At 43.3% G+C, this 14,536-nt stretch overlaps 1 protein-coding gene across 6 annotated transcripts in view; it reads left to right on the top strand.

Annotated features, from left to right (window-relative positions):
• ADAMTS12 (ADAM metallopeptidase with thrombospondin type 1 motif 12) overlaps positions 1-14,536 on the top strand; it is a 375,325-nt gene that overhangs the window by 314,279 nt on the left and 46,510 nt on the right. For all 6 annotated transcript variants that reach the window (XM_085002056.1, XM_085002059.1, XM_021076980.2 and 3 more), the window contains exons 19-20: positions 6,439-7,557; positions 14,022-14,174. In XM_085002056.1, the coding sequence (XP_084858182.1) occupies positions 6,439-7,557; positions 14,022-14,174 (1,272 nt within the window). The remainder of the gene's footprint in view (positions 1-6,438; positions 7,558-14,021; positions 14,175-14,536) is intronic.

Genomic DNA, 14,536 nt, shown 5'->3' with positions numbered 1-14,536 from the left:
ATTTTACTCTGAACACTGTGGCATAAAGCATCTCAAACATCTGGAAAATTTAACATGATGACAGCTCTCAGTATTCATAAAAAATGTATTATGTTTGGAAACAATTTATAGATCAGCTTTTCACATCTCACTGGAATTCCAGACTCTGCATAATGATTGTGGAGAAATCAAAGCTGCTCATACATTAAATGAGTTGCCCTCACCAAATATTTTCAAAAGCAAAGGAATAAAAAGCTTTTCAAATCATTTTTTTATAGAAAAAGATAATGTTTCACTTGAGACTAGAGTTGTTTTTTGACATATCTGATGGGCCATGGAGTAGAGCCACCAGAGCAGACAGGCCTGGGGTCAGCAGAGATCTTTAATCAGCCTTTTCCAGGCCTAACAAAAGCACACAAACAAACAAATGAACAAAACGATGAATAAGCCTAGCTACTGAAAATAGCCTTGCTATTAAGTGCAAAGTTGTCCACTTGGGTATTGGCTTGCACAAGTGACCAGGTAGACTGCATGTTTTACAAAGAAGCTCTCCTGGCCCTTCACACAAAAGGCACTGCAACAAGTGCCAATGGCTTACTTACTTGTTGCTCAATGAAGAGCGAAATGAACACGCAAATAAAACTCTTGTGCAGACCCTCAGGAGTTCCTGCAGACTGAAGGGACACAGGGCACAGAAGGCCAGGAGACATGGCTGAGTCGCTTACCCTCAGCACTCCCCAGTTTCACTTAAGGTCCAGGGACCCCCTGATGTTTTAGCCTCGACCACCTGCTCTCTTGGCATAGGACTTCCGCAAGTGCCAACATCTCAGTCCTGCCCAGACACAGCAGCTTGGGCTTTGCCAGGTATCCTGGAGAACGCATGTGTGAACTCTTGTCTGACACAGCTACTCACAGAAAACCAGTTTGGGGCCATGCTCAATCTCTTCATCATGTTTGATCTTTTTTTTTTAAATCTAAAGTACTATGTTCATTTGCTAGGGCTGCCATAACAAAGGACTAAAAAACGGGGTGTTCGAAACAACAGAAGTATATTGTCTCACCACTTTTGTAACTAGAAGTGCAAGTTCAAGGTCACTCTTGAGGTCCTCTCTGAGGGCTGTGAGGGAGACCCTTTTCCATGCTTTTCTCCTGACCTCTGGTGGTTTGCTCACAATCTTTGGTGTTTCTTGGCTTGCAGGTGCATCACCTTGATCTGCTTTCATCTTCAAGCAGTGTTGTGTCTTTATGTATGTCTCCGTGTCCAGATTTCCCCCTTATTATAAGGACAATAGTCAAATTGGATAAAGGCCAACCTCATGACCTCATTTAACTTGATCTCTGTAAAGACCCCATCTCCAAAGAAAACTACATCTGAGGTCCGAGGGAAGAGGGCGAGTAGGGGGTTAGGACTCTGATTTATCATTTTTGGAGGAGACACAATTCAGCCTAGACAACAAGTACCTAAGGGTTTTGGCTTACTTTCAAAATGGTTTTAGTATGAGGGCCAGTCATTCGTTTATAAATTCCTGAGACTATGCATGAAATGTTTTTATGCCCAAAGCATTAGCTGTTTCTCTCCTCATCCCCTTAGCCCACACTCTCTCTGATAAAACCCCAACTGTGTTTCTGAATAAACTCTCTCTCCGCACTACAGCTCTGAGCCGGTGGTGAGCCCTCTCCCCCACCGCGCACCTCAGGCGGGTGGAGTGGACTAACTTAGCAGCGGACCTCTTTCTCAGGGGGCTCTCCACAGAGGCCTTAATCTAGGAGTGATGGCAAGTGAGGGCAGGATAACTCCCAGAGAGGATATTAATAGGTGGATGAGCTGTTTGCCTGGTACAGAGTTCAGAATTATATGGTAAGGACAGAAGATAATCATAGCAGAAATGGGTTTTGAGAATCCTGAAACTACTAGTTGAGATGAGTTCCAAGTGTGGTGTTGTGTCCTGCATTTATCTCGTCTGAAGGGCTTGACAGCTCCTAAGGCAGTAAACACAGTCGGAAGATGTACTAGAAGGAGCGGGGGCTGAATACAAAACAGCACTGCTTGTTCTGCTGTGCAGGTGAGAAAAGGCAATTGAGTTTTTAGCCCCAATGTACTTGATGGGCAGGGCACACTGTCTCACTGGGCACAATATGCCCCAGGCAAAGGGAGGGCATCCATGGGTTATTGGAAAGATTCTGTGTCCCCTGGGGGAAGAAGGCAGAGGAAAGCAGAGGGGGATGGATGGTAGGTGGAAAACGTATAAATATATAAACTCTCCCAGACCCAGGGATCCATTAAGTCTTGAGTTGCCATTTGGGAATGGGGCCAATACTGCAGATCATCTGCTTTTTCAAGAGAATCTGAAAATCTGGAGTTTTAATATGAAACCTGCTCATTTTTCAGTGTTGGCCACTAATTTGTCTTTTTGTTTGTTTGCTCATTTGTTTTAAGGTTGTGCAGACCAAAGAATACATGCCAGTGGGCCACATTTAGCCCTTGGGCTGCCACCTCGGCATTTCTGTTCCAGAATAATCTTTTAAAAGATAAAATCTAATGTATTTTAATTAAACAACCACCTAGATGGCTATTATTTACTCCTGATTTTTTTTTTTTTTTTTTTGGTCTTTTTACGGCTGAATCCATGGACTATGGAAGTTCCCAGGCTAGGGCTCAAATCAGAGCTACAGCTGTCAGCCTACACCACAGCCACAGCAACACCAGATCCAAGCCACATCTGCGACCTGCACCACAGCTCACATCAATGCCGGATCTTTAACTCACTGAGCGAGGCCAGGGATTGAACCCAAGATACTAGTCATGGATACTAGTCGGTTTCATTAGAACTGAGCCACAGCAGGAACTCCACTCCTGCTTGATTCCTTTAGGCTGAAGGAGTTCATAGCGAATTGGATTATTTAGTATTTGTAATTTGTAAATTAAAAATAAAAATGTATATTCATCTCTTAGCCCTAGGAAATCTGAATCTAAAAAGTAAATCCAGCAATAAGCCAATGGGGTATATGGTTCTCCACTGCCTGTCTTTTAGACTTGTGTCTACAACTGCTTCACTCACACTGCTGCTCACCTCACAGCCTCCCCTAACATGGGTCTGTGTGTCACTCTGTGCTTTACAAGGATGTAGAAATTGGGGCCCCCTGCCTTTTGTTATTATGTCCATCATTATTATCAGCCTCATTATTATAATAGTGGTAATAATAGCTTCCATTTCCCAATTGTCTTCTGCATATTTTGCATGATGTTTAGGGTGTTGTCTTATATATTATTCACAGCAGCTTTGAAAGGTATTACTTTCAATTTCTAGATGAGGAAGCTGAGGCTTAGTCCCTACATCATGCATGGAGTTGTTAATGGCATAGTGAGGCTTTAAGCTATTTCTTACAGGTTTTATAGCTCTTTTCCTTCATAATTCAACATGAGATGAAAGGCATACACTTATATATGTTGGGATTTTTAAAAATACTTGTGAAGGTGTACCATAAAATCTATAGGTATTAGAGGCATTGCAAATCAAAACAAACAAAAGAAGAGTTCCTGTCGTGGCTCAGTGGTTAACGAATCTGACTAGGAACCATGAGGTTGCAGGTTCGATCCCTGGCCTCACTCAGTGGGTTAAGGATCCGGTGTTGCCGTGAGCTGTGGTGTAGGTTGCAAACATGGCTCGGATCCCGCGTTGCTGTGGCTCTGGCGTAGGCCAGTGGCTACAGCTCCGATTGGACCCCTAGCCTGGGAACCTCCATATGCCGCGGGTATGGCCCAAGAAATGGCAAAAAGACCAAAAAAAAAAAAAAAAAAAAAAAGAGAGAGAGAGAGAGAATGAAGAGAAAGAAAAGAAAAATCAAAGAGGTTCTTACTCTGAGCTACATATATCTACTCTGACATTTCTTGGAAAGAAACCCCAAAGAGGGGTGCACCTCTGCTTGAGAATAGCAGGTATTAGCGCGAGCAGGGTCCTCATTTACGAATTAGCTCTTGAAACAGAGCCAGCAGGGCAGCCAGTGTAGAAATATGTTCAGACATAGTGGAGGATTTTTTTCAGTTAGATTGAACACTTTTACAAAGTGAAGATTTAAAAGCCCAAAAGGTTCAGGTTAGAATGTAACAAGTGGAAAAGTGACTCAGCATGAATAAAATGGATGGAGCAGAAAAGTATCTTCATACACGAGAAGAACAGAAATATTGTGGTAAACCCAGAAAATAAACACCCCCAGCCTGCCCTTTCCAGGCTCGAAAGTGAAGCGAGTCACGGAAGGTGCCAGAAGAGATGATTTTCTCCCCAGTGGGCTCTGAGAGCTGTAGTTGGTAGTCGCCATTTGGTTGGAAGCGAGTGTGCATTTCTTGGTCTGTGAAGCACTGTTCTCACCACAGATTAGTATTATATCAGAACAGACTTGGAAGTTCAGGCTTAGAGCTGAGCATTTGGATGTTCCGTTGATGTCTTAAACTCACACCATTACTGGTTGAACCCAGATCTGCATTCTCTGAGCTGCATGGTCTCCTGTGCTCACAAGGGCCTCCTGCTTTTCAAAGGTGCCCGTTTCACAGAGCTATCATATATCACAAGTGATTATGTTGGATGGGAACAAAATAAAGGGGGAGTTTGTTTTCCCACACAGAGGAAATTGAAAATAGAACTCAAGAAAGCAAGAAACTCAAGCTTAAAAAAATGCATAAGATCACAGGGAGAATTTTCCCATTTCCTATTTTTTTTTCCAGGTGAGTCACATAAAAATATATATAGTAAGTAATCATTGTGTCTCAAGAACTCTCCTGGAATTCGGTTATGGCTAAGAAACAGTTCTGCCTTTGGGTAACTTTTCAGAAATCGAAAAGTTTGGTCAAGTCAGTAATGGAATTGTCCATTGTGAATAAATGAAGTTACTTGTCCATTGTATTGTGCTAGGCTCTGTTGGGGGCATGAAATAAATTTAATTCTCACCCTGCCACTGACTAGAAGACTTTCAAGCAGGTTCCTATGTCTCAGTTTCTTCCCTTGTGGAAGATGGAATAATAATTCCAGCCATGGGAACCTCACACCCCTATCAGTATCACAGGGCTGATATCCACAGGGGATCACACAGAATAGTGGCTGTGAAGCCCTTGGAAATCCAGGAAGCATGGTATAGTCCCCATCTTCAAGAAACCTACTGTGGGATAAGACATACAAGACAGAAAAATGTGAAACAACCCGTACAGACTCCTGGACAGTCCATGTTCAAGAACCAACTATCTCAGTGGATAACTTAAAATATCATTGGAACCAAAAGCTAAAAGTAGACCAGTTTGTTAAGAATATGGATTTTTCAAAATCCATCTAGAAATTTAGTGTTATAGAGCAACTATGCATGGTTTGCAGCTGCTGAGACTAATGAAATAAATATTCTTTACCATGAATGCTGAGGAAGGGCTGTCCTGTTCGGACTTCCCCCAAAGGCACCTGCTGGTGCTTTGCATGCCCTGCAGAACGTGGAGGGGCCATTGCAGAGGGGCCCCTGCCACAGCCCCCATGTAACTTTCAGCACCATGCTACAGAACTTAACAGAACTCTTTGAAAAGGGTATTTATCTCCCACCTTTAATTAACTATTTGCCTTTAAATTTCAGAAAAGGTCCTGGTACATGTGTGAGTATAGTGATTGTCCAGCTTTTAATCTGAGTCTACCTGACACAGAAAACGGAGCTTATGGTGCCTGGTGAGGCTATGTGAGTTATAATGGATAGTTCCTAAATATATAAAGGGAAGGTCTCGTTATAATTAATATATTCCAGAGAATATATAAATATTTCACATTAGGAGTTCCTGTCATAGCGCAGCAGAAATGAATCCTACTAGGAATCATAAGGTTGCAGGTTCAATTCCTGGCCTCGCTCAGTGGGTTAAGGATCCAGCATTGCTGTGAGCTGTGTGTAGGTCGCAGAGGCAGCTCGGATCCTGCGTTGCTGTGACTGTGGTGTAGGCTGACAGCTGTAGCTTTGATTCGACCCCTAGCCTGGGAACCTCCATATACCGCAGGTGTGGCCCTAATAAGCAAAATAAATAAATAAATAAAAATAAATTCACACAAAAAAGACAAAAGGTGTAAAAAAAAATTCACATTAATTTAAAAGCATCAAAATATTATCTCTTTAAAAGATGAGGTGATTTCTTTAAATCATTACACTCTTTGTGGATCCACTGTCCAACATTCATAGCTCAAGGAGACTTCAATTTTACTATGTCATGGTTTGCATTTTCAGTTTGTGAAGGGTAAATGGTTGGCTTTGAACCTCAGCTGCTCTCCAGGAGACACATATTTTCATGAGAAACTAAATTGCCCAGAAACTGAATCTAACAGTAGAAGAAAACAGTTTTAGCTGCATAGTTCAGCTTCCATTGGGTGCTCTGATTTGCTGTAACCTTAGCATGAGAACCAACATGTCTTTCCCTCTGGACTAACAACCATCTTTCTTTTCCAGTGTTCTGTTTCCTGTGGTGGTGGAGTGCGGATTCGCAGTGTCACATGTGCCAAGAACCATCATGAGCCTTGCGACGTGACAAGGAAGCCCAACAGCCGAGCTCTGTGTGGCCTTCAGCAGTGCCCGTCCAGCCGGAGAATTCTGAAACCCAACAAAGGCACAATATCCCCGGGGAAAAAGCTACCAACATCTGACCCCTTCAAGCCCCTCCCTCTGACTACACCCGGTCCCGGGATGCTGACTACGGCGCCCACTGTACCTGGGTCTATGAGCACAAGTGCTCTGGCCACCAGCAGCCCTGGTCCTACCACAGCCTCCAAAGGGGATCTAGATGGGAACCAATGGCAGAACCGTTCAACCCAAACTGAACCGGACTCTCATGACATCATTTCCATGGGAAGTACTTCCCAGCCCATCCTTACTTCCTGGTCTTTGAGTCTCCAGCCAAATGAAGCAAATGTGTCCAATCCAGACACCGGGCCTCCCTCAGAGGGAGACCTTTCAGCCACAACAATGAGTGGTTCCGATTTGTCACCTTCCAGCAACCCTGTGACCTGGGGGGTGACTCCATTTTACAAGCCCTTGACCAAAGAGCCGGAAATAGAGATTCACAGCGGCTCAGGGGAAGACGGCGAACAACCTGAGGACAAAAACCAAAACGGCTCCGTGACATGGACGAAGATCAGAGCACCTGGAAATGATGCTCCAGTGGAAAGGAGTACTGACATGCCGCTTGGACCTCTGCCAACACCTTATCTTAAGGGAGCATCCTTGTGGCCACCCTTCAGCACAGTGTCAGAAGGACTGCTGCCCAGCCAAAGGCCCGCCACGCTCAAGAATAGTGCCCCCAGCACCGAGGGGATGGTCGCTGAAAAGCCAGCGAACACTCCACCCCCTCTGGGAGAAGACCACCAGCCAGCATACTCGGAAAAGTCCATCAACCATCACCCCCTAGAATTGCCGAGCAGCGTGAATCTGACACAGAGTTCCGGGCCAGGTCTGACGGAGGAAGATGCAACAAGCCTGATCGCTGAGGGGTTTTTGCTGAATGCATCGGATTACAAGCAGCTCTCGATGGGCCGAAGCCCTGCGCACTGGATTGTTGGAAACTGGAGTGAGGTAAGAGTTCCGTTTCTTACGTCTATATGGAAATTAACGAGGGGTGTTGCATTCCTGTGCAGATTTCGAGACGGATTTGTATAAAATACAATCTAATGCAAAATAAAGGGGGGGAGCAATCGGGTCCATGCCCTCACCTCCCTGTTTACCTTCTTAACTCCAAAAATGAAAAAAAAAAAAAATCTCCAAGGAAGGAGAACAAATGTAGTGAGATATAGTGAAAGGATCTTTGAACTAAACCAGGAGGCCTGGGTCAGCCGGCTGTTGAGTGGAGAATTCAGTCTATCTCTCTGAGCCTGCTTTTTGCCTACAGAACAGTGGAGCTAAGGTAGGTCATCTCCCCTCCTCATGTCCCTTCCAGCCACAAACTGTAGTGACCCTATGATGAGGGATGGCTGCCTGGAAGGGTCTGAGTTCACACTTCGTTCAGAAGACCAATGTTGATACTCTGGTTTAAGCCTGTCAAGTAATCACACCTGGTGTGGAAATCTAAGCCAAAATTCTCTTAAAGACGTCTATAACTTATTGCTGCAATGATTTCTTTTCTTTTTGGACTCAGTGTTTGCTTGTATAAAAAAAATATATTCATTCTGGCTCATGAAAAGGATTAGAAGATAGAGGAATAAGAAAATAAACATAATGACAAAATGTTGGTCCCAGTTTTCAAGCTTTAGGATTTTAGCTAGGTATTGCTTCTCCATTTCTAGAACTAGTTATATCCTTTGAAGCATTAACATCATTTCTCACCCATTTGAATTTGAAATGCACAGTACATGAACTAGTTAAAAATAGTCTGATAACTCATAAGAGGACTTTGTGGCAAAATAATCACATGTTCGAATCATTCACCATTTTTTAAGACAATGCATGACTCATCTCCCATGCTAAAAAGAAGTATTAGCAGTTATTATCAAAATAACAATATATTTAATTTTTTTACATTTTATTTATTTTTATTAAAATATAGTGGATTTACAATGTTGTCTCAATTTCTGCTGTACAGCAAAGTGACCCAGTCATATGTATATACACATTCTTTTTCTTCTTTTTTGTCTTTTGTCCTTTTTAGGGCCGCACCTGCGGCATATGGAGGTTCCCAAGCTAGGAGTCCAATCGGAGCCGTAGCCACCAGCCTATGCCACAGCCACAGAAATGCCAGATCCGAGCCGCATCTGTGACCTACACCACAGCTCACAGCAATGCCAGATCCTTAACCCACTGAGCGAGGCCAGGGCTCGAACCCGCAACCTTATGGTTCCTAGGCAGATTTGTTTCTGCTGTACCATGACAGGAACTCCCACATTCTTCTTCTTATATGATCTTCCATCATGGTCTATACCATGAGACTGGATATAGTTCCCTGTGCTATAGAGTAGGACCTCATTGCTTATGCATTCTAAATATAATACTTTGCATCTACTAATCCCAAACTCCCAATCCATCTCACTCCCTCCCCCTTCCCCTTGGCAACCACAGCTCTGTCCTCTATGTCTGTGAGTCTGTTTCTGTTTTTTAGGTAGGCTCATTTGTGCCATATTTTAGATTCCATATACGAGTGATATCATATGGTATTTGTCTTTCTCTTCCTGACTTACCTAGTATGATAACCTCTAGGTGCATTCTTTTTTAAGGCTGAGCAGTATTCCATTGTATATATGTACCACATCTTCTTAATCCATTCACCTGTTAATGGAATAAATAGTGGCTTGTGAATGGTACTGCAATGAACATAGGAGTGCCTGTATATTTAATTTATAAACCATATGCTGCAGGAAGCGGCCCTGGAAAAGGCAAAAAGACAAAAAAAAAAAAAAAAAAAAGTAACTTTAGGATCACCCAGAAATTAGTTTCCTTTCCCATCCACTTATATAAATGTTTTAATGCTTTTTTCCTGAGTATATTTAATATATGTTACTTAATTGAGAACTATTAATTGATTTAGTGAGAAGTTACTATATTCCAAATAAACAAAACCAAAATAAAAGTACCTACCAACCCTGATGATTGTTTGAACTTAGAGGTTCATTGACGCATTTTGAGTATAGTAGATCAAGATACAAAGAATTAATTGTCTCATATTTTATCATTTGACTTTGACAGAAATAAACTCTTATTGAATACATCATAGCTCACCAAAAGTTTGGCAACCATGGTGGAGCCATTGAGAGGTATTAATTCTAGGCAGTTTTGATGGAAAAGGAGAACTGGCCTAGATTGAAGAAGTTTTTAAATCTATGAGACTACTATAAGAACAGAGTTCCACATTTGGCAAGAGTTCCCTCCATGACAGGACTTAGTACTCACTCTTTTTATGCATCTTTTGTGACAAAATGTTTAATACACAGAATTGTCAGAGAGGATCAGGATTCAGAATAAAAACATTGGGTTTTGAGTTTCCCACTGTTCGCTGGTTTTTGTCCTATCCAGTTGTTTCTTTAGGCTTACCCCTCCCTAGGGTGGCCTCACTGGCCTCTCAGGGACTACATCTTAGGAACCTTAGGATCATCATTGGTATCCATCTTCCTTCATCCTACTAGAAAAGTCCTAGCACTTTTTCAAATCTGCACCTTCTCATCTCATCATCTCATCTCATCCTCCCCTCTTTACTTCCAGTTGGTTTAGTCCATTGGTTTCCAATCTAATGGTAGGAGGCATCTAGAAAAGAGCAGGGATGCTTTTGTTTGTTACAGTGATGGGGAGGAGGCTGCTACAGCATTTAGTGTCTGAGAGCCAAAGATAATGAGGACCCTATGACCCTGAGGGAAGTCCCTTATGAGGAAGAGCTGTCCCATCCAAATGTCAAAGATGTCCCAATAGTTGAGAATAGAAGACCCTAGGTTATTACTCTTATTAGGACACCTGCCCTTGTCTTTGCTGGTCTGGGCGCTTCCAATCTCTCTCCTCCCCAATGCTTTCCACACATCAGCACAAGAAGTGAAAGACTATCGTATTACTCTTCCAAAAGGAAGTTTCTAATCATTCCAGATTCCTGATCACAAATTGTTCATGTCTCTTCATCATGTTATCAGATCAAATCCACACTAATATCCAACAGCCCTCACACCTTGCAAAATCCAGCTTTCAACATGCTATTTCCTGTGCCTTCATCTATCACAAGCTTCCACAAATCTAAACTGCTCAGTTTCCTCCAAACTTACTGCTCCTCCCAGTCCACTGCCTTTGTTTATACTGTTTCCTCGCCTAGAATTTCCTTCTCCTTCTCCTTCTCCACTGTCCTTTCGAATCCTGCGTGTTTGTTTCCATATCAAGCTTTGAATGTCTTCCATAAAGCCTCTCCTGATCCTTGACATTGGACATAATTTCAGAAGTTCCTTAGCATTTAATCTGAACTCTCTCTCACCATGTCCTCCCACCGTCTGTCATGTGTTGAAGGGCCATTAGTGTCCCCCAGTGTATACTGCATGTTCCTCTAACTCCTTGTGACTGCATACATTAAAGAACAGATATTAAAAAAACAAGCTAACACTGGAAATTGACAAAGCTTGAAAGCAGACGTTCTGGGTTTGAAGATCTGCTCAATCACTTACTGATTACATGTCCTCACTGCACCTGTTTCCTCATCTTTAAAATGAGGATGATGAAACGGACTCACAAACTTTGAAAACCAACTTATGGTTACCAAAGGGGACAGGTGGAGGGGACAGGGATGGACCGGGGGTTTGGGATTGGCATATGCACACTGTGGGATGTGGAATGATTGGCCACTGGAAACCTGCTATATAGCATAGGAAGCTCTACCCAATATTCTGTGACCATCTATGTGGGAAAAGAATCTGAAAAAGAATGCATGTGTGTACATGTATAACTGAGTCACTTTGTTGTACAGTAGAAATTATCACAGCATGATAAATCAACCCTATTTAAATAAAACTTTTAAAAACGAAAAAGAATGAGGATGATGACAATGCCTCATTCATAAGATTGTCATGAGGCGAAAGGAATGATAGTGTAGAAGAATGTCAGGCACATAGGAAGCCCTCAGTAAGTATTTGCTTTGATATCTATTTAAGAGACAGAAAACACAGGTGTTTCACAGTGTGCGTGGGTGTGGCTCTCATTTTGACAGAAAATCACCTCTCATCAAATTGCCTCATCACTCAGACAGCTCCCCGGGCCAGTCAGTTAAATGTATGCTATGCAGTCGTGTAAATGGAAGTGACAGCATGATTTTCCACAGCCCTTCATGGCAGTTTTCACATGATTCTGATGTAGCCCTGCACATCTGTTCCAGTTCTGAACACCCCCAAACTGCCCCTTGACCTGATAAATCCATTGTCACAGACTCACTAGCTGTAACAAGGGTGAAGGCTTCAGGACAAAGTGAAGTTGTCCCTCGGCGTCCTTGGAGTCCTCCTTTCTTCTTTCATCCCTCACTCCCAGTTTAAAACAAATAGGAGGCACAGGGGAATCCCATTTTCTTACTGTATTCCATCGACACCTTCCTGTCAGCTTTACCTTTGAACTCTTATTTGCTGCCTAAATAGAAACTGTCAAAAAAGGAATTAAACAAGTGTCTACTCACAATGTCTGAATCGAACAGAACTAGATGCAAAGCCCCAAAGACATGGGTTTATTTACAACATAAATATGGTCCAAAGAGCTATAGACATCACTTGGGATGTACCAGGGTCATCACTTACCTGGGAATTTGGTCTCCAAGCTCCTTTCCCGGATTTGGGGCAGGCACCATGGTTTTCTCCATGTCCTGATGTGAAATTACCCATTGTACTGTCTGTGTGAGCATGACTTCAAACCTCTCTGGGGCCCAGAAATCTGGGAAGTGGGATGAATAATGCTGACTTTGCAGGTGTGCTCTGCTTAATAGGTAACATTTGTAGAGCAGTCCTTTTGTGCATGAGTTACCTCTCTTGTTCTCATTGCCACTTAATAAATGAGGTCCTATGTTATCACCAGTTTTACATGCCAGAGAAGTTAGGAAACCATAAAAGATGGCACAATGAGGCAACTGAAGAATTATAATTGTACCCCGAGTCTCAGAGCTTATTGAAAATGCAGGAAGGTACCTGTCAGACAGAGGAGAAAAGGCTAGGAACTTGAGAGTCAAACCAAATCCTAAAGTACTTTTAAGGAGAAGGAGAATTTGCCTCTATAAATGGATCATTTGGGGAAAAAAATGTTGACCAAGCTTTTTTCTACTCTTCTCTTTCTGTGAGTCTATCATAAATTTATCTACTTAGGAACTCTGTTATGTTATTTATGTATGTCTTATAACACAAGAACTTGCACAAAGTGAAACATGAAATTACATGAAGGATGAAAATGTAGCAAGAGAAATGTAAGGCTGGTTTTTGTTCACAACTCATCAAAAGAAACTTTGCAAAATGTCACAGATGGAACTTACATTATTTTTTTTATTGAGGCCAGATCTGTGTTTTACATGTCCAGTCACAGCCCCTCCTTCTGAAGATGGGTAGGGAGAGGGAATCTAAAAAGAATAAGCATATAGAAGAATTAGGCATGCTGAATGGAAGAAATTATGGAAGGAAGTTTATGTAGTTTGCAAAGTGATGCCATGTTAAGCCTGAGCTATTTAAGGATTAGATGTTTAAATAAATGAAAACATCTCATGAGGAATGGGCTGTACATATGGCAAAAGTTGATCAATTTATTCACCACCAGTGGATCAAGTGGTGGAAAGTATCATGTGGTGACATCTTTCTCATTCCAAGTGCAGACTGAGGACCAACAGCTTCAGCATCACCTGGGAGTCATTAAAATGCAGACGCTCCAGCCCTACCCCAGGCCAACTGAATCCAAATCTGCCTTTAGCAGGGTATCCAGGTGATCCCTGAGGACACTCAAGTTTGAGAAGCACAGCTGTAACAGATAGCATGCCTCCTTTGGGAGGCAGGAAATCCTAGTCTTCCCCCTTGGGCAATCCAGCTCTCCAATCCTGTTTGTCTACACTGTACCAATACCAGTCTACACCAGTGGTTGGTCACAGAGAGGAATGAGTGAGATAACATCATTGGGTGTTACATGGATAGGAGGCTCCGATATGAGCTAAGGGGCAGATGCAGGGGTCTGATGCCCGCTCGCCCACTCTCAACAGGGTTGGTGTGAATTGCGGCTGTGCGCCTGCAGCACACCCTGCTGCCCCAGGCCTTCGCGCCAGGATGCTTTTCAAAAGGGCGCAAATTTCCTTTTGCACTGGGTTTTCTTCCCACATAGAAAGGGATTCTCCGTCCCAACTGCTTAGTAGAATCACCTGGGAATTTTGTGTGTTGGTACTCAGGCCTGAGCACTCCCCACAGGCCCTCCAGGTGAATTTGTTTGGGCAGGATCCCCAGCGCTGGTACGTTTTAAAAGCTCCGCAGGTACTTCTAGCGAGGAGCCCAGACTGAGGCTTCCTGACCCTGGGGTGTGTCTGAGAACAGGGCCCTGAGCCTCTTGTCTTCTCTCTCCTCCCCGCACCCTGGCAGTGCTCCACCACGTGCGGGCTGGGGGCCTACTGGCGGAGCGTGGAATGCAGCACCCACGTAGACTCCGACTGCGCAGCCATCCAGAGACCTGACCCGGCCAAGAAGTGCCACCTCCGTCCCTGTGCCGGCTGGAAAGTGGGAAACTGGAGCAAGGTAATTGCTGAGCCTCAGCAGTGTTCGGGGGTGGGGGTGAGGCTGGACACACGCGGGACTTAACATGAGCATTTGTTCCATTAGTTTTCCCTCCTCCCTTTCTGCCTCCCTTCTGCCTTTTTCTTTGATAAACGGATGGATGAGTAAGTCCCAGGCATTACCATGCGCCTACTCCAGTTACACAATAGCTTCAGAACAAGCACAGTTTTCACCAGCCCACGTGTTTTTATCTGCCTGTCCTCCCTTGCCAGATAAACGGAGGAAAAAAAGGTAAATTCGTGTCATTAACTGCTTGTCCGGCAGGCAACATTATTTCTCAATTGCTTAAATTTAGCCTTATAATTAATCATCACACATTAGCA

This window comes from Sus scrofa, chromosome 16 (assembly GCF_054392235.1).
Source record: "Sus scrofa isolate SSC_HxYL_T2T_F1_AM1 chromosome 16, Sscrofa_HxYL_maternal_Yorkshire_Landrace_v2.0, whole genome shotgun sequence".
NCBI classification, from domain to species: domain Eukaryota; kingdom Metazoa; phylum Chordata; class Mammalia; order Artiodactyla; family Suidae; genus Sus; species Sus scrofa.
This window is presented reverse-complemented; position numbering and strand designations above follow the sequence as displayed.